This window comes from Carassius gibelio, chromosome A13, assembly GCF_023724105.1.
Source record: "Carassius gibelio isolate Cgi1373 ecotype wild population from Czech Republic chromosome A13, carGib1.2-hapl.c, whole genome shotgun sequence".
NCBI lineage: Eukaryota > Metazoa > Chordata > Actinopteri > Cypriniformes > Cyprinidae > Carassius > Carassius gibelio.
The window spans coordinates 4904810-4932483 of NC_068383.1; the positions used below are offsets into that span (position 1 = coordinate 4904810).

General features: G+C 35.7%; 1 protein-coding gene and 1 long non-coding RNA gene across 3 annotated transcripts; one reads left to right on the forward strand and one right to left on the reverse strand.

Moving 5' to 3' along the window:
• On the reverse strand, positions 1-27552 carry LOC128025933 (SPARC-related modular calcium-binding protein 2-like). 2 transcript variants are annotated; one of them, XM_052612555.1, is made up of 13 exons: positions 27295-27552; positions 17962-18124; positions 16363-16469; positions 15937-16036; positions 15137-15181; positions 12869-12919; positions 12727-12792; positions 8436-8622; positions 7240-7316; positions 2048-2147; positions 1524-1771; positions 768-805; positions 1-579 (listed from the first exon to the last, which is right to left on the reverse strand). In XM_052612555.1, the coding sequence occupies exons 1-13, from the start codon at positions 27364-27366 to the stop codon at positions 571-573; spliced, it is 1263 nt and encodes a 420-aa protein (XP_052468515.1). In that variant the 5' UTR covers positions 27367-27552; the 3' UTR covers positions 1-570. The 2 variants fall into 2 exon arrangements, with proteins under 2 accessions (XP_052468515.1, XP_052468514.1); XM_052612554.1 differs by having other exon boundaries at positions 1-582.
• Positions 8189-9011, forward strand: LOC128025934 (uncharacterized). Its single transcript, XR_008186298.1, has 3 exons — positions 8189-8290; positions 8452-8517; positions 8600-9011. It is a non-coding gene; the product is annotated as an uncharacterized LOC128025934 (long non-coding RNA).
• Positions 27553-27674: the final 122 nt, after the last annotated feature.

Genomic DNA, 27674 nt, shown 5'->3' on the forward strand with positions numbered 1-27674 from the left:
TATTATAAAAGACTTCTTTATTTTTTACGCTAATGAAGTACTTTCAACAAAATGAACTGTCTCCCATTTCATGTGTGGTACAGGACTACAATCTGTAATAATTCCAAGCTCAGGCAGTAGTTGGGATTTGGTATAAAAACTAAGTTGAAACTTCTAAAAATAATAATAATAATAATAACAATAGTAATATCAGTTTAGATGCATTACAAACTATTCAGAAATTAGACAAGAAAGGAAAAAAAATCTTGACAAAAAAAAAAATGGCCTTGACAAATGCAACATGTAATACAACTTTGTACAACTTAGAAAAGTATACTTATTTTAGACTCACAGAGGACACATACATTGTATGTGTTAAATTATTATTATTCTTTTTGTTGTTTATTGTAAGGACATAAAAAATGCTAACTACATCATTCACATATTCAGCAGTCTGTTTAAATACCTTATTTTTCTACAAAGTGAATTTACATTGTTTTAAAGTACAAAGTGCAAAGACTATGGTTTCCATCGTCGTTTTGGTGGGGCAGGATCTGCGGGACGGGAGCGGGAACAGTTGCTGCGGCCACTTCAGCCTTGCTTCTTTGACAGGATTTGAAGAAAGTTAGATGAGAGAATGAGGAATATGCTATTTAAAGCAATGGCTTTTACTTTATAAATGCATTTGTAATTTGTAATTGGTTTCAATCTACTGCTCTGTAAAAAAGGATAAGTGAGAAGGTTGGAATGCATGTTGAGAATGTTAACAGCTACTGACATTAACTCACCAGTTTACAAGATGATGTGCCTTCAATTGTTTTTGCCCCTGAGAAAACACCAAAGAGAAAGTTATATAAACCTGTTCCCCATTACATTACATGATGGCAATACAGGTTGTTTTCTGAGAAAGTAATCAAACAATTAATTGGCCATTAAAATGACCACACAGTCTCTCAGGCTGAAAACTACAATAGCTTAGTATCTCCCCATTCCTGAGTTAATGCTACTGAAAAGACAATGCTGTGAATCTACTGATATCATCTTTTTAAAAAAGTAAAACATGCCTGTTTTAATTCTAATAGAACAGATTAAAATAAAATAAAATAAAATTATATTATGAGAAATTAAGTCACAGTTCAGCACTGATAATATGAAGTATTATTTTGAGCAGCAAATCATCATTTCAAAATTATTTCTGAAAGATCATGTGACACTGAAGAGTGGAGTAATGATGATGAAAATTCAGCTTTGCATCATATGAATAAATTTAAATGTTGTCTACTCAAAGAGACAACAGTTTTTGAAATAATGATTTTTTTATCAAATAAATGCATTGGTGAGCCTTGGTGAGGAAAAGAGACTTGCAAAATCACTAAAAAGCCATCATGACCCCAAACTTTTGACCAGTAGTATATGTTGCAAACCCATGCATTTCATTCTTTTTTTTCCTTTAGCATTTCAAATCGAATTATTCCCAGCATTCTCTGATGCAGTATAAACTGTAGATATTTCTCAGCCATCCATCAGGAAACAGAGAGACTCACCCTCTTCCTTAGTGACACCCAGACAGCCCATCAGTTCCTGTAGAGACAGGGCCTTATCATTGCTGATGTCGCAGTACTCTACAAATTTCTTCACACACTTCTTGGGCTTGGATTTCTTGCGTAGTAAACGCTTGAATGGTTTGATTTCTTTCTTTCCGATGTCGCCGCTGGAATTCTTGTCAAGCTGACTGAAATACCAATGAACAACTCGTTCTTCCAGAGTATGACTGGGGTCTGGCTCCAACATCCTGGATGAAGGAAAAATCCAACACGGGTGTTTACATGCACATGATTTTCTGGATAAATGCCTGTGCAGCATGTACTGTATATATATATATATATATATAAATATTAAATTATGTTTTTCATTTGCTGCCTTTTGATTGGGCCCTGAATAGCAGCGTCAATTATTCCAGTCAGCTAATGAACAAAAAAAATAAAAATGATTTTACTCCACACTGTATAGGGTCAATTCATTTTAAAAACCCGGTCCATTACATCTACATTTGTCTTTTCTTGTTTACCTGCCAGCAGAGGCCGGGTCAGTTACAGCATGGACCATGTCTGTGGACAATGCGTCCAACACGCTCGTAAGAAATTCTGTCTTCTTCTCCCCAGGACATCCTGAAAAAAAAAAAAGATGCTAAAATTACCAAATGACTTATTGCCTTTAACTGTTTAGAATAACATGATTGAATTCTGAATGAATTTGAGTGAACTATTCCTTTAAATTATACTTCACTTTCGATCATAAACTGTTATAAATTTTCTTTTCTCATAGGATTTTATTAAGCTAAATAGCATGCGAAAAAGATTAAAGGACACATATCATCTTTTTATATGACATTTTACCCTTAGGTTATCAGCTATGAATCCTCATAAACAGCTGTTGTGACTGAATTACCTCATGGGTAATTACCTCACTCTCCGGGCCTTATTAGGGATTTTTTTTTTTTTTTTTTGGTCATTTCAAACATATAAAATAAATCAATCATTTGCTGTTCTTTTGAACTTTCTGTTCATCAAAGAATTGAACAAAGCTTCACAAAAGCGACACAACTGTTTCCAATATTGATAATAATACAAAAATGTTTCCTGAGCAGCATATCAGCACATCAGAATGATTTCTGAAGGATCATGTGACACTAAAGCCTGGAGTAATGATGCTGAAAATTCAGCTTTGCATCACAGGAATAAATTAGCAAACATTCAAATGTCAGAATGGTACTTTTCATTAAGTATGCAAAATATGCACTAAGTGCATTTTTTACAGGTTTACAGTAAACGCTTATACTGCTACACATTAGTGGCTATTTGAGGTACTGGCGCCATAGGTGGCCCAATAAACAGTTGGAAGATGTAAAGCTGTCAGACGGTTTTACACCAACTGCACTTGAAGATAGTGGAGAGTAGGGGAGTTAAACAATGTTATGGCTTCAGAGATTCTGCATTGCCTTGTCGTAAAAATCAGACCTCCCCTAACCTGTCTGAGGAAGATGACAGCTGCCAATCAAACAGAGGATTTAGGTTTATGGTCACAGTTAAAAGTTAGCTTTCTGTGGAGACTGCTGTCTGTGGATCTTTGAGAGAAACCCACAAACCTGTCAAAAACATGCCCAGAAATTATATTTTGCATAAGCATAATAAATGAAGCCTACAGTATTTGTAGGATTTTTTTTTTCATGACAGTGAACCCAGCTAACAAAAATATCTTCTAATTATGTTTTGCCAACATTATTGAATATTTGATTATTTTGCAAACATTATGGGAATGTTAGTTTTGAATGTTCTCTAACAGTCTGTAACAAGTAGTAACATTTAAAAAATGTTTGATGAATGTCCAGCTAAAACATTTCAGAGAATAAAAAAAACATTCCATGAACAATGTATAAATAAAAAATGTTTTGCTAATGTTTTGAGAACATTATTAAAGACCATATAACTTTGAACTAATATTTTTGAGATTTTGACATTTCCTGTTATAGGAAGCAATTAACTTTAGTTAAGATCCCCATAATCCTTTAATACCATTCAATAAATGAAGAAATATTAAAGAATCTATGTACATATTACTGTGATTGTATACTAAAATTATATGCTTTACTATGTAAATATATTATTTACATAGTAAAGCATTAATGCATCACTGTAGACTGTAATTTTTTGTGAATAACTTTATTTTTAGTAAATCTGGTGTAAAAAGTTTGTTTTATTTGAGCAGATCTTTGTCAGTCTCTTTAAGTAGCTTGTGTTACGTATATTGGCCACCCTGCTCTTTAGATATTAGTGTTGGCTTTTGAAAAACCAGAGGGAGTTTAACACACTCCTACACCTTCTTTCTCAAATCCAGCTGTCTGTCCAAATAAAGCAAGATAAAGAAAGGGAAAGTGTGTTTGTGTGTCTGTGTGAGTGTGTGTGTTTGCAAGGAGAAGTCTTCACATGCTGGTCTGTTTATGGTCAGGTCCAGAGGCAACAGATTCTCTGGTGTACGAAGTAAAGGCATGCGGAGGTCCTCGTGAACAGGTGTGTGTGTGTCATAGATAACACACATATCAAACCTTTTAAGAATTCTTTTTGCTCTTGGCATTTTACATTAGTCAGAAAATGCCATTTTTAATGTGTCTTCAGGTTCTGTTTTAGTATGAATTTATAGAGTTTGAGCTGCATTGCAAAGAAAACACAGCTTACATATAACTTGTCTAATATAAGGCTGTGTGATTTGGTAAAAAAATAAAAATAAAATAAGCTTGATTTTTGACAGGTATTATGATATGATATCTCTATGTATGTTCTAAGCAATTCAATGCTGCAGGATTGGCATATTTTTGTTGCCCAAAACATTTTCGCATTTTATTCTACAACACAAGTCATGTGACCAAAGTGTAATTTGTTTATAGCTTACGTTTATTATATACGGCTATTGTTTTAGGCCTGAAAATTCTTAAAATTGCACTCATTTATGAAGATTATCATGATGAATAGAATATGAAAGGCTCATAAACTGTTTTGGACAACGAGCTTATTTTCTGCAAAATCCCCAAAACAACAGAATAATCCAACTGAGTTGTTGTCGAGGGAACCAGGGTGATGCTAGATTCCGGATTGGCCTACAAAAATACTTCATGACTGCAGCGCTCTGTTAAACCTGCAAGATTACAGACAGAGCTATTCTTTTTAGATACTTCAACTTAGAAAAATCTAAAAACAGTCAGACATTTGTATGAACTCTCCAGCTAATTTAAATGCTGATTGAGGATTCACTGAGTAAAGCCATCCAGATCCTGCATTTTACAACATTTCAGTAGCGCTACACAGAATCCTGCAGTTTGTGGAACTTATATAAAAACTCTCAAGTTGCAGTAGAGTCATGAGAATTGCGGTATTGGCTGTGGATTGTGGCTGTTTAGCTGCCAGCAGCCGTCGGACCCCATCAGCCCCCCTTCTACACCACAATTAACCAGCCGTGACCAGAGATCTGCTCACACAACAGCACCTGTACACATGCTGCTGGCAGCCTGAACGTCACACACACACACATCTCAGGAACAGAGGTTTATTCATTAACACATTGAGATATTGACATGTTTACCAAAGTGCACGGTCACAAAGCTAGTCTAGTAGACAATGAGATCAGCAATTACAATTAATCTGTGCCACATGTTCAAAGATTTTTGTGTTATAATATTCATCTCAGATTAATTAAACATTGAAGTACATTTAAAATAACGGCATTAAATTTTAGGTGCAGAGTGATACTATCCACTAAGAAAATCTGGCTATATATTACAAAACATTCATCGTGTTTCTTCACGTGTCATCAGTTTCTTGGTTTTTACTGTCCTTAATATAACTTTCCATACTGCACACTCAGAAAAGAAAAAGTACAAAAGCTGTTACTGGGCTGCTGATGCTACCATTTCAAAAGGTACTAAAGGTACTAAAATGTGCACTTTATACTAATATCTATCATTAAGGCTTTAATATGCACCTTCAGGGGTAAATAAGGCACAATATGTACCTTTCGAAAGGGTACTGTCCCTTTTTCTGATAGTGTGGGAGTTTTCGTAATATACCTTTATATAACAAAAGTCTGTTCCTTGATGACATCATCATTCAGGAAGTGACATCATACTGAGGGACATCAACATCACAAAACATCAGTGAGTATTAGCAATTTGATTCATTTTGTTATCTAAAATGTTGTATATTGTTACATAAATCAGTGTGGTAGTATACAAATTAATGAGCTCATTTAAAAAAAGACTGTCGCTCCCACACTGAACGATTTTTCAAATGTATTTATGAATCCCTTTACTTTTGAAGACATTTCCAAAGGGAGGTGTTGTCTGATTCCAAGAAAAATATAGCAAAGTAACACACACACACACACACTCTCTCTCTCTCTCTCACACCTCACTCACTGTTGCCTATTTCACCACTTTATCTTAATTAAAGCATGTAGATAATCCTATTAGTCAAAGTCTGGCCAGGGTTACTCCACATTCTGTTATTTGGGACTCAGACAAAGCATATTTCTCATGTATGTACACTAACAGAAAAGTACCATGACATTTCTATGGTGTTTTTCTTTTAGAGTAGGGTACTTCTAAAAAATACTTACTTTGAATGAACTTGAAGTAAATCAAACTCTTTTTTTTTTTTTTAATTGGAAATTCACAGATGCTAGCGGTGCTAAAATCTTTAAATTCATGATATTAATATTCTTCATTAATTCATTGTTCATTAATTATACACTACAGTTCAAAAACTTAGGGTGGTAATGATTTTTTTATGTTGTAGAACCAATGTGTTACCATGTGAACCAATGTGTCTTTGCTGAATAAAGGTAATTTCTTAAAAAAAAAAAAAAAATTATATATATATATATATATATATATATATATATATATATATATATATATATATATATATATATATATATATATATATAATATATATATTGCTGACTCCAAACATTTGAACAGTAGTGCATTTATTTATTTATTTTTATAAAATAATAATCAATACGTAAGTATCAAACATCACGTAGTCCACATACAGAGTTGTTATACTGCACATCCTATTTATTTAAATCTAATCAACGACTTCATTTGTGCTGGATGTGGAAGTCACTCCCTTGTTTCCTTTTTGCTTTCCTTTTTTTTTATCTTTGCCCTTCACTCCTTTTTCCTCTGTTCTTCATCACAGCCACTCCCCCACACTCATTCCTCCTTGTCAACCTCGTAGTCTCATGCTATCAATTGCAATCTATCTTTTCTACCTCCCCTTTCCTCAGTGAGATGATCTGTTAACATCTGTCGTCTAGGCAGACCGTAGGGTCGTGGGAAACCAGGAGATGGTTTAAGACTCTTAATGTCACACACATACCTGAGCTCACATGCAAAAACATATAGATATAGATACACAATGTTATATTGTTCAATTTTTTTTGTTTACTTTGTGCAAGAAAGAATAAAAAGTGATAAACAAAAATATGCAAAAATAAATAGTGCACCTATTAAAAGACACATATTTGATTACATTTTTGTTATTTATTTCCTTCATGCACTCTTTGGTGAAAAGCTGTTGTTTTTCTTTTTTTCAACCTATTTTCTATAAATAGTCCTCTGGCTAGTTTTAAGTCACTCTCCAGCAAACCTTGCACAATATATATGTATATTTTTTTATCTGCTCATAAGTAGAGAGTTAAGCTCACCCTGCAGGTGTCTGCTCCTGTAATGGTCCTTCGGTTTGTTTTGTCTGGCGTTTCCATCACATTTTGGTTGTTCGATTCTAAAGACCAGAAGGAATGAGAGGGAAAACAAAGCAGTATTGTTTACACTGTGATGAGTCCAACAGCTAAAATAATCCACCAATGTCAAGAAAAATATTTTCGATTTTATTAAAATAACAGAAATACTCTTGAAGAGACATTGAGTGATTGGTCTGCTTGACAGTCCACCTGTTAGAATTTAATCAGAATGATTTGCTAGTATATTTAGCTTTTTCAATGAATGCAGAGCATAAAGGAGCTCTCTAAATATTAAAAGAGACTGAAAAGTGAAAGTCGTGACATTTGCTAAGGCATTTAACCCATCCAAGTGCACACACACAGCAGTGAGAAGTGAACACTTGTGAATGAGATTGGGCCAAGTATTGGCCCCCCAGAGAGTTTTGTAACCCATAGTAAGTCGAATAATGTGACCTGCCCCAGGTGTGCTATATTAGATGAACTGTAAGAGAACAGGTCGACCGATGAAGTGGTGGGGCTTTCTTTCAATAGAGACAAACTGCTCAAGTTGTATTTTGAGAACTAAATAAGGACAGATTTGTTTCCTTAAGGCGCCAGAGGTATTTTAAAGTGTTTAAAATAAAATTTTGTTAAAACTGATGTTAAAGGAATAGTACACTTAAAGATAATAAATAAAAAATGCTGAAAACTTTCAGGCCATCCAAGATGCAGATGAGTTTGTTTCTTCATCAGAACCGACTTAGTGAAATTTGCTTTCTCAACAGTGAATGGGTGCCGTCAGAATGAGAGTCCATACAGCTGATAAAAACATCACAATAATCCACACAATTACTCCAATCACAGTTATTTGCTTCTCAAGATATTAATTGATGAACTGGAGGATCACTTGTGAATTATTGTGATTTTTTTTTAGTCAGCTGTTTGGACTCTCATTCTGACGGCACCCATTCACTGCAGAGGATCCATCGGTGAGCATTTCTCCAATTCAGTTGCAATGAAGAAACTCACCTGAGGGGTGAGTAAATTTTCATTTTTATTAATTATTCCTTTAAAAGTCATGCTGCAGTAACATCCTAGTAGTTGTCCTGGAGAATTATTATCATTATTATTGTTATTAATTAAAAAAAAAAAAAATTTAAATGCTATATTGAATGCATTACCTTGTGGATGTGCCAGGTATGGGCCGTCCAGTATCCACCAGGACACACCAGCAGTACCCGGTGGGGGGATGACACTGAACAGGTTTGTAGAGGCCACCATGAGCACAATCTGGCATAAAAACTGCTCCATTTTTATTTTGTCTTGCTTCTTCCTGTGCTAACAGCTTCTCTTGATCACACGAGGTCGCTGAGGTAAAGTGAGGCAGAGGAAAGGAGTCAAATAATGCAAGAGACACAATATGAATGAGTAAGTGTCAGTGTTCTCTGTGTTGAAGAGAAGACAAGCATATGTGTTTCCATATGATGAAAGGAGACAGTGCCCAGAAAAATAGTTCCCCAAAAAACCTTCTCCTTGAAACTTCCGTAAATGTAGTACATACAACCCACACTGCACAAAAGCTTGTGAGGAAGAGAATGTTACAAGCTTGGTCTAAAATAATAATAGTAATAAATCCAATGTTTGACTAATATCTTGTGTACTACAATGTCTTCAACTCTATGATTTCGGAAGGATGCATCCTTCACTGCATGATATCCCATGATCCTGTGTGTCTGATTCAGCTGGATAAAAGAACATACAAGTAAATGATGTCCAATGTTAAAAGCATTTATAATAAATTAAAATCTATTACATTCAAATGTATTATTATATCTTATAATAATAATAATAATAATAATAATTATTATTATAATTACTACCCATTTTTGTGTTAATAAATCAACCTTTAATACATTTAAAACTATTTTATTTTTCTACATTTAAATGTATTATTACATTTCAATCCAGTTAATGACATTTTAATTGGCAGTTGAACAAATTAATGTTTAAATGCCATTTTAAAAATATGTGTGAATTTTATACTGATAGATAAGCATTGTATTTATTAAATATGATATCTCATGATCCTTTGAGCGTGATTCATATGGTTAAATGAATGTAAATGCAGTCTGATGTGAAAATAATTAAAAATACATTTAAATTAGTTCAATTCATTTAATACATTTTATGTAATTACATTTTAACTAGATTGATTAAATTGAATTGGCAGTTGAACGAATCAATTAAATGCATAAATGTTCATTTTTCTGTACTTTTTTACCTTTAATGAAACACTGTGTTAATTTAATATAAATTATCCTGTGTGTGAGATTTGGCTGGTTAAAACAACGTGAATGCTGTCTGATGTTTAAAGAATTAATAATAAATTAAAAAACGATTAAGTTGATTTAAAAATCAAACTTGAATTCAGTTAATTAAATGCAATCACCATTTGAACATTTCCCCAACTTATGTTCCCTTATTGAGAAATAAGCGTTCAAATATTCATGGTTATATTTTGAATTTGTTTTATCTCATTGGAAATATGTTATAGTGTTTTCATACAAGAACGTTGCCTGTAAAGTCAAAGACTGACTGGACGGTGAGGTAATGTTTATGACATTAAGAAGTTAATGACTGCATAGGGCTCCTGCAGCTCAACCAGAATAAATATTTACACATTGTCTCCGAGTGCTTGCATTTGCAGTGTCTTTGAATAAAGATAATGACCTTAGACGGAGTGTTGCTGCATAAAACACATTGCTTTGAGAAAACAGTGGCATCTTGCAATCCTGCATGAGACACAACGACAGACCGAAAAAAGCATGAATGATCCATACGGAGCACAACCTTTTGAGCCATGAGATTTCTCTGCATCAGGAACCAATCATCTCATGTGCCACAACAGAGCTCTCCTGCAATGCTTTGAGCCGCCCGATCTAATATAAGAAAGATTATGTTAAATGAACTGTGCATGTGTGTGTAAGAGAGAGAGAGAAAGAGAGAGATGATATGTGGTTTCTTATGTTTTCTGTGGAAAGGCGGAGGGTGACCCAACTCCTGGGTAAGGCTAAAAGTATTGTGAAGTTAGTGTTGGTGGATGTCATGGCATAAAATATTTGTAATACAAATACAATTTTATTTAAAGTATTTACAATTTAATTAAACATATTATAAGTTACTAATTCAGCAAATAATATATATACAGAAAGCAGGCAAAGAACATTTAAAAAACATGATCACTGACTGTCTAGTGTGAGTTTTGGAACAAAAACTCCTGTTATAATCACTGAAGCTGTCTACACTGAAAAATAAATATCTTACTTGCATTGCACGTACATTTGCACTTTGTGATTTGTTATGATGAAAGAATTTGCGAGAGTGCACACTGAAGCGAAATATGGTGCAACATGAGCAGATCTAGGAAAATTTTTATTTTCACTTCATTTGCAACAGAAGTAATAGATTTATTTTTTATTGTGCAGGGGATTTTTGTCCGGATTGGTGGCTTGGTGGACAGGGGAAGATTTATAGTTTATTAGGGTGTTGCTTGCTATGCAGTTTTTGTTTTGAGTTATTTTAAAGCATCGCTAGGGTGTTGTGGAAGTTGCTACATTGCTGCTATAGCACTGCACTAAATACTACTTGGAACAGCTTTGCACTATTTGGGTTTATTTTAATTGTGAACTGTACATCCCTACTGGTAACCATCATTAACACCTAGTAATACCCTAGCAACCATCTTAGCAAATGCGCAACAACATGCATAAAACTAAAAACACCTTACACAGAAAGAGAGGAAGAGGATAACTATAAAAGGATGTGGGAGAGAGAATATCTTAGCAAATGCATGTCGTCAGGTCTTTGGCTTCATGCGAACATTGTTTTAGAAAATGTTGCCATGGGTTTTCTCATCTTTTTCAACCAAGAGACATTTTTTCTTTGTCTGTCTTTTGTTCAGTTCTATTCTGAGCTTCTCTGAATAGCGATAATCACCCTTTAGAACTCAACGAATCAGCCGTAATCAAAACCATCAGCATTCTCTGACGTTATACTGAATGTTAATCAAGAGAACTTTACAATCAACCTATTCACACACACATAGACACACACACAAATGAGTCTATTAGGAAACACACACACTAGCTATGTAATAATGTCATCAGAATTGGATCTGTTACTGAGTTCTTGTCGTCATTTTTTCCCAGTTGGGTTTTAATGACATCTTTGTTGATTCTTTTATTAGATCAACATCTCCAGCAATGGCTGAATGCCACAGTGAGCTGGATCTTCACATGTGTGTGTGTGTGTGTGTGTGTGTGTGTGTTTGTGAGCAGCTATAGCAACAATTTCACAATACTTACAGATATGTATCTGTCTTTGTCTTTCTATTCCCATACAAATATATTAGATTATTTAATAAAATTAATTAATTAAAAAAACAGAATTAAATAAAAATAATAATATCTCAGCTGTTTCCTATTTTCTTAAAACTAGGCCTTAATTGTTAGCTAAAACTAATTAAAGAAATGTTTGGTAATTGAAAAAAATATATAAAAATAGATTAAAAACTTTGAACAAATGTTACCCTGGCAGCTAATCAAAAGAAATAAGATAAATGCTACAATTACTGAAATTAAAACTAGAAACTAAACTATAGAATATATATATATATATATATATATATATATATATATATATATATATATATATATATATATATATATAAAATGAATAAAAATGACAAAATGAAAACAAACAAATTGACAATATTGATAAATACTATGCAAATGATAATAAAAATAACGATCTAAAAGCTTCTCAGATGTTTATATAAATTGTCCATGTTTTTCCCTTAGTTTCAGAATAGATCTTAAACATTTTAATAGTTTGAAACTTTCCTCAGATTTGACATTATTAAAATTTAAGGAATTCAATATGTTCTTAATCATTTCTCATTAAATTATTCCAAAATCAGATGATCCGACCTATCCTCTCCACAATAATGTCCTGCACGAGTTCATCTGAGTTAAAGTTGAAAAGTGCATCGCTTCAACTCTTCAGACCATGAGCATGATTGGCCACGCAAAAAGAAAATGACAAAATCAGATTTCTTTCTCAAAAGTCTGCAAAAAAGGTTATAGATCTCAATACGAACTCAAACAATTCTCATCAAATTCATTCAGTTTCAGGATATCTCATTTATACTATTCATATTAAAGCATTTTAAAGCTCTATAATCGTTCTGTATGTCATCGAGTGTCTCATTTGTCTGTTTTTGTATTTCCAGCAGACACATCAAGAGACAAAGCTGATACTCAAAAGTCCACTGGCATCTCCTGAGTACTGAGTAAGTACATAAAAACTGTTAGCATGTGACGATTTTCTGTCTTCTCCTAAATACCAAAACCAGTCTGACCCAGTTAGTATTTCGTGTTGAAAAGTGATAACAGATGTTTGTCGGTAACTCACATGTTTTATTCCTGTTTGGTCGGCCACAGACCTGTGTCCAGAGTGTGGGGTGCCTAGAGATGATTTCTAAAACACACACAAATAAACCTAATATTAGTGAACGCTCAACCTAGACGGCATTTAAAGCTTCATTGACACTCACCTTCCTCATCAGGGGATGGCTGGGGTTCCACCTCGAAAATCACTGGTGGATCTGCATTTAGAATGGAGAAGATTTGCAAGGAAACTACAATTACAATTGTAATCTAGACAGTCACATCACATGAGCCTTGATGCATTTGCACATTGCCCGGCCAGGACAGATTAGAGAAATGGAGAAAGAAAATCAAACCAAGAAGGATAAACTGAGGAGCACAAACAGGCAGATAAAGGGTTAACAAGGTTTAGTGGTTATAACTGACTCACTGAAAGAAAGAAAAAAAGTGTTTAAACATTCAATCTCTTTGCTTGACATCATGAAACACACTCTTGTGAAGACAAAGTGCAGTGTAGTTCAAATATAGAAGTCTGTAAATGCAAAAATATGGATACGTATATGCAAAACAGCATCAAAAATTAAAACTTGGCAAGCAAATGTAAGTAAACATCTGCACCCTTTGACAAATAAAGGCCTAAAACATTCTTAAATCAGAGCAGAAATTTTCAAGACAATAATCTTGCATGCGCTGAAAAAACGTTTGTGTGTTGCTCAGTATTTTTCTCTTCTTTTCCAATATAAACATCTAAACTTCCTTAAATCAAGACACATTTACTTGAGATGCAGTATGAAATATAACAAAATGAAGTGCACTGACGATTAAAGCAAGAATGAACATCTGTCAAAGGGGTACGGAAAGTGGTTTTCCCTTTTGCATTTAGAGAATACACGCAAACACACACGCACACAGACAGAGGGGACGTGTTGTGTGCAGATGGGGATGAAGGAACATCGCTAGGCGCTTTGGCCACAGGAATCTAAAACGCTGAGAGCCGCAGGTGTGGTTAACCTCAGCAGGGTCAGCATTAACTCATCAGAGGGCAGAAGATAAACTGCCCCTTCTCTCTTGGTGTTTTTCCCTACTAAAATCCTTGGGAAAAAAGTTGAGGAACTTGGGGAACAGCCACCGTCAGCACCCTGATGAAGTGATAAAGTATTATGAGATTCGACCCTGTTATTTATATGACTCCAAAATGTCAGTGTAGCTCAACACATCAGTGATCAGTGTTTTTTTTGGCTTTTTGCCATTTATTTGATAGGACAGCCCAAAAGTGACAGAAAATGGAACAAAAGAAGGAGAATGCGTGGGATCAGGAAATTACCCAATATGTGAAACCAGGTCATCATGATGCGTAGTGCACTATTGTCCGAGCCGTACTTCTGACAATGGATCTGTTCTAAAACCTAGTGAGCTGCCTTGCTGTCTACTGCCTATAAAGGCAACTGCAACTCCACTGCCATTTCCTTCCTCAGTAAGTTTGCAAAAATCTAAACATTTTTTTAATCAAAATACATTTTGCAAAACTGAAACAAAATTACTTAAGATGTTACATTTTTCTTTTGGAACAATAAGTCTTGAAAGAAAGAAAAAAAAAATGCCAACATGGTAATTTAATTTAAGGGGAAAAAGTTTATTTTTCTTATCCCATTGGCAGACCTTTTTTTCTTTCTGAATGTGAAGTTACTTAATCTTTCAGAAACAAGACTTGTTATCCAATGTCATTTTGTTTTTCAAGTTATTGTGTCTTCATTTAAGAATGTTTAAGTACTTATGCAAAAAAAAAAGAAAATACAGAGGAAATTTTTTTTTCAGTGTCTGCATTCACAAAATAATGTTCACCACATGAAAGCACAGGAAACTATAGTTGTGAATGATTTCAAGAGTTTGGCATTTGCAGTTTGTTTCCTTTTTTACAGGTTTACTTTGAAATCTGCCATTTGGGAAGTAAAATCCTATTATTATTATTATTATTAATATTATTTTATTTTTTATTTTTTTATCAATACAGAAATAAGAAATAACTTCCAAGAAATAAACTCCCATAGCTGAGTTTTTAACCTGAAAATGACATTACTCTTTTAACTGAAAATAAAGAAACCAAAAAAAAGGGTGATCATCTAGACATCAGGTGGACTGTGCTGTTTTGTGAAAGGAAAAAAATCAGTGGTACTCTGACAAAACCGTGAAGCCCTTCGATTTCATTTTAACGACTGTGAAAAGCAAAGGCTGTTATTACAGCGTCTCTCTGTTTAACGACTCCACCATACGACCATTTACTTTCAGCCCTGAAGCAACTTCAGTACTCTCAATTCACAAAATATTAGAATGGCAAGCCGTAACTTGCAATAGAGATGCACACAGACATTAAAACGTAGCTGCCAGTGTAGATTGTCCCTCATGAAAGTCTTTACCATATCGTTAAAGATATTCACCTGGTTTTCCTGCTTCCTTTGGATTTACATTACCACCCTTGGGCCCTAAAAATCAACAGGACAATCACAGGTTACTCAAGCTTGCATTTTAGTAATTCTACAACTAGAATTTAATAAACTGGAATATAACATTCAAATATGTCCCACAGATCAGAGAAAGTTTTCCAGGAATGGTTCATTTGAAAGGACTTACTTTTTAAATTATGTATTAAGCCTCTACAGAGGAACATGATAATGTTATGGAGACTGCAGGGGGTAAAAGCCATATGACACTGTCTTGGAGTAAAAGAGCAAGAATGTTTGTGCTCGGCCGCTTTGCCTGCCAAACGTGCATTTGTTTTGTGATGCTCCCCCAGACCTAAATGATTAAGCTGTTGCATGTGCAATTAAATCTAATTGGTCCTTTTCTAGTGAAGCTGTGGTGGTTGTACAAAGCCATGCCAACAATGTTATGATCCAGGAACCCATGGCCTGCAGTGAGAGTTTCAGTTTTGTGCGTGAGTCTGTGTTCAATGCTAGTTTACTGCATGTGGCTTTGGTTATGTGGTATTGTTATGCTAGAACATTTCTGCAGATTAGGATTAGCTCTGTTCTGGCATCTCACAGTGGTATCGCTGTCTTAGATACTGCTTTCTAGGAGCTTAGATGCTGAGTTTCAGCATTTCTCTGTCGATTTATATTCCTAAACAACTATCATGTTCTGAACCATTGAGATTGTGTCATCAACGTAGAGATTTCTTTTTTAAATAACTTCAGTTCATCACTTCATATTTAAAAACAAAGCAGAGGAAGTATGGTACCTTGGCATTGAGGTTTCTTATTGGCTACTGCTGAGCCGCTGATGGGTCTGCCATTGGGGTTCACACACCAACAATAACCAGTGTAGCTGTGGCACTGAACCTGTTCGTCGAATACAGCACAGATAAAGAAAAAAGACAGATGGAGAGGCAGAAATATTGAGAAATTTAAAATATGAAATATAATATAAAAAAATGCTGGGTTTGTTTTAACCCAACGTCGGGTCAGATATGGACTAACCCAGCTGTTGGGTACAGTTTTTTAATTCATTTTTTAACCCAAAAGTTGGGTTATTCCATATTTGACCCAAAGTTGGGTTGAAACTACCCAACATTTTTAATAGTGTACATTATCCACTTCTAACCAACAACAATCCATCCATCCATCTATAGTTTTATTGTTCTGTCGTTATATTGTTCATCTCACACCTCACTGTAGGTTCCGTCAGGATTGCAGACAGGTACAAACACCTGTGGGAAGAGTTTCTTGGCTTGTTGTTCTGTGTATTTCTTCTCGGCCACACACCTGGACGTATCTGGAGACACAACACAGGTAAATCCAGCAAGTCAGAAAAACTATATAACCATCTTATGGTTATTATATTATATGGTTATTATATTATATTACTATATGTTATTAATTGGCCAAAAAATACAGATTCTCATGTTCCTATTTGGCCAGTCAATACGTATTTTGTTGTAACCTAAAAACCAAAAACTAAAAAAAAAAAAAAATAGCCAAGTAGTTAAAAGTGAGTAAGGATTATAAAATGCGACACGTCTGGTTTGGAGATCTTGAAAAGTACCATAAACTCGATGATTCATTTGTTCACAGGCTCTGTCCGTTCTCATTTCTATATATAGCCTAAAACTTTATTTCCCAGTATTCCACTTTAAGCACACAGTCACTATTCTGCTCGTCGTGTCAGTGTAATATAGAAAACAGAGAGTCCGCAGAAAGTGAGTGCATTCAATTCAAACCGACACACCGGTCCTCTGGCGTTCTCTCTCTGACTGATGTGGCATGGGTGTTTTTTCTTTTCTTTTTCTTTTTTTCAGATGAAAGGAAAGAATGGTAATGGTGAAAGTAAATGAAGCAGGAAATAAGACTTGGTTTCTTTGCAGTGCCATGTGACCTCTCAGACACAGAATCATTCAAGATGTTTCAGAAGTGTTGGATCCCTGTGTGTGGTTGGGAGTTAGAACAACTGTCCTACTGGAGTCATCACAATCTCTGTACCATTCCAGTGGTCAAACTTCTGCAGATCTCTTTCTGTCATTCTGTGTTGAGTCTGTATGAGCTGATGGTCCAGCAGGTTGTAATGTATGTATGTACATATATATGGCAATTTTTGGGTATGTCAGAAAATCATCGAGACCTCAAAGGAGACATAAACGCACTCTCTCCACTAGGCAAATCCTTAAGACACTTTCAGTCTGGGATGGCACAAGAGTATAAGTAAGGAACTTAATGAAAAAGATTGTTTACAAGGTAAATGCTAACCTATAAATATATGTATATACTGAAAAGAAAACAGGGCACAAAGTCATTTCAAAGTCATAAAATGTAAGTTTTAAATTTTGGATAATTTTATTTGAATTTATGTTATTCAACTTTATTATTATTAAATGTAATATTTAATATATAATTAAAAGAAACATATTATTAAATGTAGAAATTAAATGCGTTACTTTATATTTGATGAAAGCTTTTTTTTGTAAAACATTACAACTTTTTTTTTTTTTTTTAGGATGCACTGATAAGGAAAATAAGGTTAAATCTGCATCATTTGTGTTGCGTCAAATCATCAACTCAATTCAGGTTGCTTCAAATCTCAGTTAGTGTGAATGCCTCTTAAGAGTACAATTTGAAGTGTCATAGAGGACAATGTGTTGTGCTCTGCAAATTCCCGCTCTGTCTCATCAAAGAATCATTTATCCCCAGATGGATTTAACCCTGCCCACCTCGACCCTGACCTACAAAGGGCTTCAGGCCAACCAGAAACAGTTTGATTGGTGAACTCTGACCTTTGCATGGCCCTCGTATGACCTCCAGCTGAGGGTCACTGCACTTTGCACGAAGAAACTCGCAGCGGGAACTGAAGGTTCGTCCGTCTGATGCACACAGCGGCTTGCGAGAAGCTCCGGAACAATCTATATTGCATTCTTTATCTTGGTCCACACGCAGAAGCTGTGAAGATGGACAGGAAGAAATGTTAGCGTGTTGCTAAGCTAACAATGTGATACTCTAGGCAGCATAAAAAATATAAAAGTAAACTTTTTTAAGTAAACTTTTTTGTTTAAAATAACATTTCAATTTAATATTTAAATTATATATATATATATATATATATATATATATATATATATATATATATATATATATATATATATATATATATATATATATATATGTATTATTCAAAATTTTATTTATTTATTTTATTTTTTTACATTTTTTTCCAATGCCCAGTTTTTCTTATCTTTTCTTTTTTGGGGGGTGGGCTCATGAAAGTCTCATAAAACACTCCATTCTCTATTGTTCTGTCACATTAATTTACCAAAAAATAAACAAAAAGAAGTGCATACAGAGAGACAAATAGCATTCACACACCCCTCTATGTCTGTGTCACATCTTGTTTGTGAATGATGGATTGTGGGAGAAAGACAGAGGTGCTGACGGCCTCTTGTGAAGTGCTTTTATTTGTCTGTCACTCTCACACCTGCACAGGTACGACAACAAACAAGTCACACACTCCCCTTGATTGAATACTGTGTGTTTGCTCCTTGTGCGACGCAGGAATGTTCAATGACACTGCAAACATCACCTCACCAACGAATTCAAGAGTTGACAGGAAATCGACTTACTTTGTTTCAAGATATTATCTGTACAGATGCGTTTGTAATGTTCAGATGGCCAAACTGGCAAACGCAAAAAAAAAAAACCTTGAAAAGATACCGACAATAAATCAGCCACAGGAAAAGAGCATATGAAAGTAGTGTCGAAAGGAAACCGATTCTTCATATAATGCTGATGGGTAGGATCATTACCTACTCAAAAATTAGCAATGGCTGACATCCTACAAATGACTTTGTGTGTGTGTGTGTGTGTGTTTGAGGGAGCTCTGCACCTGGAAGATGGTTTCAGAGGGGGTTTGAGGATAAACCCTTCGCCCCTGGCGATGGGAGAGAGCTCTGCTGTCATCTCTGATCGTAAATCTAGAGCTGATGAATGCTGGGGAAGTGTGTGTGATGAATGTGAAGCTGGTTCAGGCATAGTGGAAGAGGGCTTGTGAGTGTACAGAGTTTTTGTTATTGAGTTATTGGTCAGTTAATCCTTCTCTTCTGAAATCCCCAGTGTGTGTGTTATTGCCAAGAGCTTTCTCTTTCATAGATTAGGAGACTAAATGAAGATCTTAGTGATGTTTTGTTTAGGTATGACCTTTGTCTTAGATGTTTCTTGTCAAATTCCTTAAGAGGAATAACAAAATAACCACAAAAAATAGGGGTAATAGGATTTGTGGTTTGAAAATAATCTTTTCTTTTCTTCACTAAGATGAACAAACTGAAAAAAAAAATCATATTTTGCATTCACAATGTACCTGAACTTCACAGTTATTATTATTATATAAATTCAGCTTTCAGTACACACACAGTAATTTTTGTTACATGCATGTAGGCAATATTTATTTCATTAAATCCCACCCACTTTGAGGTTTAATTATAGCACTTGGCCAATTGTGATTTAAATTTAATTTCAACTGGTTGCAGTGCATCCTGTCTCTGTGTGTGACAGAAAAATATGTTTTAAAAGGACAACAGTTCTCTTCATCATTCTTTGCCCTGCCACGACGGGCTACTTTTCACTCTTAATTCAGAATATTTCTGAATGAATAAACCATGAGTTGTGAATAAGAGGGTCTGATGTCTGGATTTGGTTGTTTGGGGTCTGTGTGCATTGGTTTGTGACTGACAGACTCTCACTGTCTGAGATCATGGCTGACACTGACCCCCCTCGAAACTCTCAGTCCCCTCTCTCTGTCTTTCTCTCCGACAAACACACAGTCTTTCTCTCTCTGTTCTCACCCTGCTCGTTCTCTTGAGTTTTCTTTGAGTCTGTCTTACACACATACACTTTCTTTATCTTCCCTTCGCACTCTCCCTCTGGTCTCTGCAGCTGTGACCCGGTGCCCCTTCCGCTCCGTCATTCTCAGCGCTGCTGTAAGAAAGCTCGCAGGAGGCCCGACAGAGATGTTAGGAAACAGATTCTGCCCGGAGCGCCGCCGAACCAACCACAATAGGCCACGATGGTCATCTGCGATCCCGGCCAAGACAGAGTTCACAGTCCTCCCATGCGTTCACGGTTCAATTCGGTTACAGTCGGCGTTCAAGACATGGACAAAACCAACATGACCACTGCAGAGACCACACTGCGGCCAAGACACATTTAGCAATTCAACATTTCAGAAGTTGAGATCAACCCAAACGGGACCCCACAAATCCAGACACGGCCAAATAATCACCAATCAGTTGAGCCACAGCCAAACCCAGACACGTCCATTGAACATCACCGGGGGAATCTGAAACCACCCACGACCACGGTCTGTATACAACATCAACAGCTGGTCACAGAGATTCTTTTTCCTTTTTCTTTTCTTATTTTAATGTTGTTTTCTTGATAACATATTTTGTGTTATTGTTCCTTGAATAAAAAAATGAAAAAAAGTTGGTCACAGAGACAACAGAAGACCAGCAGAACCGGGCCAAATAGACCTCAGATGGTTTCTGCACCATGAGAACAGTGACAGGTTCACATCCTTTATTTTCTTAAAAGTTGTGTGTGTGTGTGTGTGTGTGTGTGTGTGTGTATATATATATATATATATATATATATATATATATATATATATATAGCATAAATTTATTTTAGTAATTTTGTTACATATAACTTACTTTAAGTACACTAATTAATTTTTTGTTTTGTTTTTACATTTATTTTAAGTTTATTTTATTTTACTTAATTTAAATTACTTGTAATAGTTTTAGTTTTCATCAACAATACTGACCACTAGCTTCAAATAATGTAATGTAATGTAATGTATTATATTATTATATATTATATTCATGTTTTCAAACATGTTTTCCTGAAGTAGATATGTTGTGCGTTGCTATGTGGTTGCTAGGTGCTGCATACTAGTCAAGGTTAAAAATGTATTATTTCTTCCTTTTTGAAGATCATGATTATAATGTCCTAGAAAAATAATAATGCAACAAGCTGTACAGTTGAAGTATTTTTAAATACTTCCTGTAAGGAGTTTGTTCAAATCACTAACCATGAGTAATAGAGATGTTTGATTAGCAAGCACTGCTAATTAATGAGTTAAACGTTCTTCACTGGTTCTTGCTGCACATTTGGTTCTGCAAAGAAACCCTTTCTTAACTAAATAATTTGTTGCTTTTAAGAAAATTAAAAATGTTTTTATTTTACATTATAGGTTCTTTAGATCTGGTTATTGATTTCTAATTATTTTAAAGAGTCTGTATTTCTGAAAACTTTAAAACAAGAAATGATCCAGATTCAGAGCTAACTTACAGCATCGAGCCACTTTGTCAATGTTTGTGTGTATTGATGTATGACCACCATCATGTTAACATGTTTCTATACATGACATATAATGTCTCTTCTAACCTACTGCAGAGAAGTGCAGACAAAACAAGCCTCTGTCTGTTTTTCCTGAAACACTGTTCTAGTCCTCTGCAGTTGCTCCGCCCCATCGGTTTTCCTTTTCTCCTATCTTATCATTACCCCTCAAAGAATAATCAGTTGAGATGTAAAGTAAAGCATGAGGAACTGAAAGAAATATGAGAGAAAGAGATAAAAAGATTGAAAAAAATATTTTTTTTTTTTGAAGACCCACCAGCAGACAAACCTCAAATCCTATTACCCCATTTTGGCAGTGAGGCATTGTGGGATTGAAAGCAGCGATTCAGGGGCCAACCTCCAGCAGAGAGTGCATTGTGCCCCACAGAGGGCCACATGGGGGCCGAGGGGCCCCAGAAAGGACAAGTGGGGCCTCCCAACCACAGACCCAGAGAGGCCCCTCACACCTTGGCCGCAAAGGGTCAATGGGGGCCTGGCAAAGAGCGAGAGAGAAGCCGCAGACGTGTGAAAGAGTCCCGACGGGGGCTTCCTGGGATTGGCTAGGCATCGTTAGTCTCCAGCACTGTGAAAATGGAAGAAAGTGACAGCCTAGATCCAAGCTATTAACTCAATCAAAGAGAAAAGCCTTTAATTGCTGTGAAAAATCGGACAGAAAAGGGAAAACCTGCTGCTAGTCATGTGAGGCAAGATGTTTTTTCTTCTCGTGCAGGTGCATAGTTTTGTCTATGAATAACAGCCACCATTTGAACCGTCCCTGTTATGAAGTGACTGATATACATGGATTTTGGCAGGGAGGTGTGAAAACGAAGATGGAGAAACCACAAACAAAATGCTTGTGTCTGAAACCACCAAAACATTAGCTTTTACTTTCTGTCCGTTAAAGGAATAGTTCACCCAAAAATAAAATTTCTGCCATCATTTGCTTACCCATGCCATTACAAAATAAAGGTTCTTTACTGGCTTATATGGTTCCATGAAGAACCTCTAACATCCATGGAACCATTCCATAAAAGGTTGAAAAAAGTGGGAAAATGTTCCTTAGATTTTTTAAATGTTCTACACACTAAGAAAAGAAAATGGTACTTTTAAGAATAAATCACTGAAAGGTTCTTTGGGGAACCAAAAATGGCTCGTCACTGTTAAAACCCTCTTTTAGAATCTTATTTTGTGTGTAAGACTTACTATCTTCTTACTTTCTTCAAAATAAAATATTTTGAAGAATGTTGGTCACCAAAATAGTTGACCTTTGATTTCCATTGTATGAAGAAGAGAGAAAAAAAAAAGAGATATTTCTCAAATTATTTTATTTTATGATCACAGAAGAAAGAAAGTCATACAGGTTTGGAATGAAACAGGGGTTAATAAATGAAGACAGACTTTTCACTTTTTGGTGTATTGTCTCTTTAAGTTGTTAGATCCAGCTCAGAATTCACCTCATGAAAAAATGTGTCATACTCCAGAAAGCAAATTTGGAAAAAATGTGTTGCTATAAGTGGAACTACTGCAGAAACAGAAACGTTCCTAATGATTTTCAAAGGTATTTGGCACAGTTGAGTTATAAGTCATCCCAATTCCACAAACGCACAATAAAAAAAAAATATAATTCTAAACCATGTTTTAAGTTCTTTATAGTTGTATAATTATAATTATAATTATAATTATAATTATAATTATAATTATAATTATTATTATTATTATAATAATTATTATTATTATTGACTCTGTAAAATCTGTATTACAATTATATTTACTTGAGAATTAATTGAAAAGTTGAACATTAAAAACCACTGTATTCGTATGTTGTTGTCTATTTGGATGTCTTGTTGTATCTGTAAAGTTTTTAGCATTCAATAAAAATATAGTATTTTGTGAGTATTATTTGATATAATGCTGTTGTTGAGTCATTTATGTTTAATAAAAGCTGTCCCATCTTTCAGTTACAGCCTCTTCGCACAACCTGCATTACAACCATGTTTAAATAGGAGTTAGGACAACAACTCTGAGATCAGAACATGTGTGTGTGTGTGTGTGTGTGTGTGTGTGTGTGTGTGCGTCTGATAAAGTAGATGAGTGTTTGCACCGCACTGATCTGCCTCCCACATTCCGCTCTGCCAGGCTGAGTAAGAGAAGTGAGATGGGATGACCTCTGACCTCCAGGTTAACTACCCACAGCCATTTGTTAGCATTTAGATGAAGAGGCATCCCAACTCGACCTGTAAATAATGAGCGATGGGGCGCGAACCAGACCGTTTCTTCATAAATCACAGCACTCTAGCCTAACAACTGTGCATTCCTTCCCATAATCTTCTTCATGGATTGATTTAAAGTCTGGTCACATTTAAGCCCCTTTCACACTGCACGTCAGACCCGTCAAATTGCCTGAACATTGCTGGGTCGCCTTCTGTGGGCCTTTCCCGGGATTGATTCCGGCATTGAACCCGTGTTGGGGACCTAGTAACATTGCCAGGTTAGACCCGGGATGAGCGCTGTGTGAACAAAAGCCAGATCTAATGCCGTGTCGAAGTGATGACGCACTTTATCGCGCGACTCTTTTACCGGCTGTTTTGAAGGAAGATCAACGTTCGAAAAAAAATATATATATGTGCAAACTGTAATGAAGCAGAGATCAGTTAGTTCCTCACTTTCCGCGCTTACGCCGAGATCGTTCGCCAGCTTCAGTGAAAGTATAACGTGCCTAACGTTCTCGACTCATACATAACACATCACGTCCTGATGTCACGTGTCATTACGGGACCTTTACGGGTTGTGTGTGAACGCACGCACATATTCCGGGGAATCACTGGCAGTGTGAAAGTGCAAAATCGAGCGACCCAGGAACAATTGCCGGAACACTTTACCCGTGTATTTGCCGGAATCGCAGTGTGAAAGGGGCTTTAGTTTTCGAATTTGCCGAATTTCCAGCCATTTCAATAAGAATCCACAAAAATGGAATGGTGTTTGAGGATGAAATATTAGAATTTGAATCAGATTCACATTGATCAAGTAAATCTGCCACACTGGCCAACGAAAATTTGCTTGGTTTTAAAGTGACTTTCTTTGTGAGTTGTGCTTCATACATTGTTACACTATTGATAACGGGCCATTTCTGTGCATTTTGATAACGTAACTGCACCTATAGTCTTCATATATTGTCTATTAACCCTATTTGTTATGCTTCAGGATGCAACTTTTCAGCTGGGATCAAAGTTCAACTCTAGCAACTTTTTGACATAACCGAGCTGGATGACGGTCTAGTACAGGTGAATCTGACACCTCGGGATGGCTTGTTTATTTAAACAGAACCCTGCTGCTCTGGAGCGAGAGGTTCGTACCTAGAAGCTTGTGTGAAATTAATTCCCCTGTTTACTCTCTCTCAAATAACAGCATATCTGCAGCAGGTGCCACAGGAGACCTCATCATCACAGGCCCTGATTCATGCTTATGCCACATAGCTGCCATCCCAGAAGGCCAAGCAGCAGCAAATGCCAGCCGAGAAACATTGACAGCAACTGTATCTCTGGCCTTGGTGCTAACAGCCTCCATCAGCACCAAGAACACTATGCCAGATGAAAAACTTGATGGCCCACGGTCCAGAGGAGCAAAGACTGAGTGAAATCACAGCAGAGCGCTGGTCAGTTTAAACAGAGTGAGAAAAAACACTCCTGGGATTTCATTTGTAAAGTTGCTTTGTAATGATTTGTATTGTAAAAAGCGATATACAAATAAACTTGCTTGATATAAATGTTAACTGAATTAAAATAACGTAAAGAAAATAAAGAAAAAGACAATTTAATGTACTAAAATACTACATGTATTTTAGTATATTTTGTAAATTTTATTTTAGTACACTACTTATCTTAGTACATTTGATTGAACAAAATTACTAAAACTTTAACTGAAATTTAAATACAAATGGAAAATATAAAAATAAAAACTAATTTAGTACATATAAGCTTTTGTTAAAATTAATAACATAAATTATTTAAAAAATTTACTATAATATAGTATTATAATATAATGTAATATTTTATTATATTTATTTTATTTAATAATTATTTAGTTTAACGATGTACTAAAATATCTAAAACTGACATAAAAAGTATTAAAAACTATATAGGTAAAAATTATTAAATAAACTTAAACTTATCATATTTTAGCTAGTTGCCAAGGCAACATTTCTCAGTTTCATTTAGATTAACTTGACATATTAAAATAACTAAAGCCTAAACCAATAATCATATTAAATATGAAGATGGGAAAATATGAAAATAAAAATTAGATACAATTATTAATAAAACCTGTAGGCCTATCAATGATACTAAAATAACTGCTCCATATATACCACATCAAAGAGAGAGAGAGAGAGAGAGAGAGAGAGAGTTTGCTTTATTGTTGCGATTCTTGAATATGCATTCAACAAAAACTTCAGTATTAAATATTACATATATTCTTTGCATATTGTTGGTGCGTTTGGTAAAGAACAAACTATGTGACCACAAATGCAAAAATCATGGCCCCAAACAGCTGCAAAGCACACTTGATTATATACAACATTTGCTGCAATTCCTACACAAATATTGACCATTTACCAACATTTATGGACTAGAAAGTGGGCCGTTTCCTGTCTCACAGTTGAAAGTGCAAACCCTCTCTGGCATTCAACATAAATGCCTGGGTTTCAAGGTCCATCAAAGCTGCTCTGTCTCCAGGCTCTAGGTGGACCAATGTGCATCTCTCTCTCTCTCTCACTCTGTAGCGGTCATGTCCCACCGGGACGAGCTACACTCACTTTCTCACTCAGTTAATGCGGAGCGGCTTCCCGCAATCAGCAGTCCTAACCCTGTGTACACAGGCAGACATCCATGCAGAGGCCAGCGGCTGCAGGGAGGGGAGAAAATCTCCTGTTCCCAGCACTTAGTGGCCAAAATCTAGCGCCTGTCACATATAAATGAAAGCATAAGGTGGATGTGCACCTGTGGCTCCCACTGTGTGTGTGTGTGTGTGTGTGTGTGTGTGTGTGTGTGTGTGTGTGTGTGTGTGTGTGTGTGTGTGTGCGTGTGTGTGTGTGTGTGTGTGTGACTGTTTGAAAGAAAGCTTGTGGATCTCTGGTTACCCTCCTGAATTGCGAGTGCACAAACATCACTACTCTTAAGCCCAAATAGGATTCTCATGATTACTCATCTCACCTTACATAGTGTCTCAACTTCTTTTTTAACAAAACAAAAGCACAAGCACAAGCACGAAGATGCACCGACACTGCAGCCGAACTCACAAAAACCCATATCAAACTGCTATTTTTACTGTCCTTGGGTGAAAAACATAGCTACTTGTCCAATAAAAATGAATTCTGCCTCTGATGACAGAACAGGGTGCCTCAAAAAGGCTGTCAGTTCATTTTTAAGTCAACGTTTAAGGAGTAAAAAAAAAAAAAAAAAAACTTTATCTGAGATATTGGGAAAATTGTTGTTATTCATTTTCAAGTCAACTTTCTTTACATATAATGCTATACATTTTTGTGCAGTTAGTAATAGACTTAAAATGTTATTTAACACATATTACTGGACATTGCTAAAGAATATTGAATCAGTCAGTCAGAAATGTTATAAGACATATTTTTACATTTGTTCACAAACAATCGTTCTGTTCATGTGAGTGGTTGTAGAGAGATAGTGAACTGATAGTGAAGTGTGGTGACCCACCGTGAGCGCGGAGAGTTTGTTCGCGTCTCCTGCGTAAAGAGCGCAGAGCAGCAGCAGGACCGAGACGAGCATCCTCACAGCTCTCCAGACGCACCAGATCCACAAAGACTTTCCTTAAATCCCGTTCCTTCACAGCTCTCGGTGTGAGCTCGGTGGCGTCGGTGTGGATAGATAGTGCTCAGTGGGACTTCTCTGTGCGCAATGAAGAGAAGCGCTCGGTTCGGACTGTCTTTACTCTCTCGCTCTCTCTCGGTGTGTGTGTGTTTATCGGATGCCCGTGCTGTAGTCAGGAGGTGAGTTTGGGTGGAATCTCTAACAGATGCTGGTAGCTGAGATCTTCTCCCTCCCTCTGTTCTTTCTTTTCAACAACACGCGTAAAT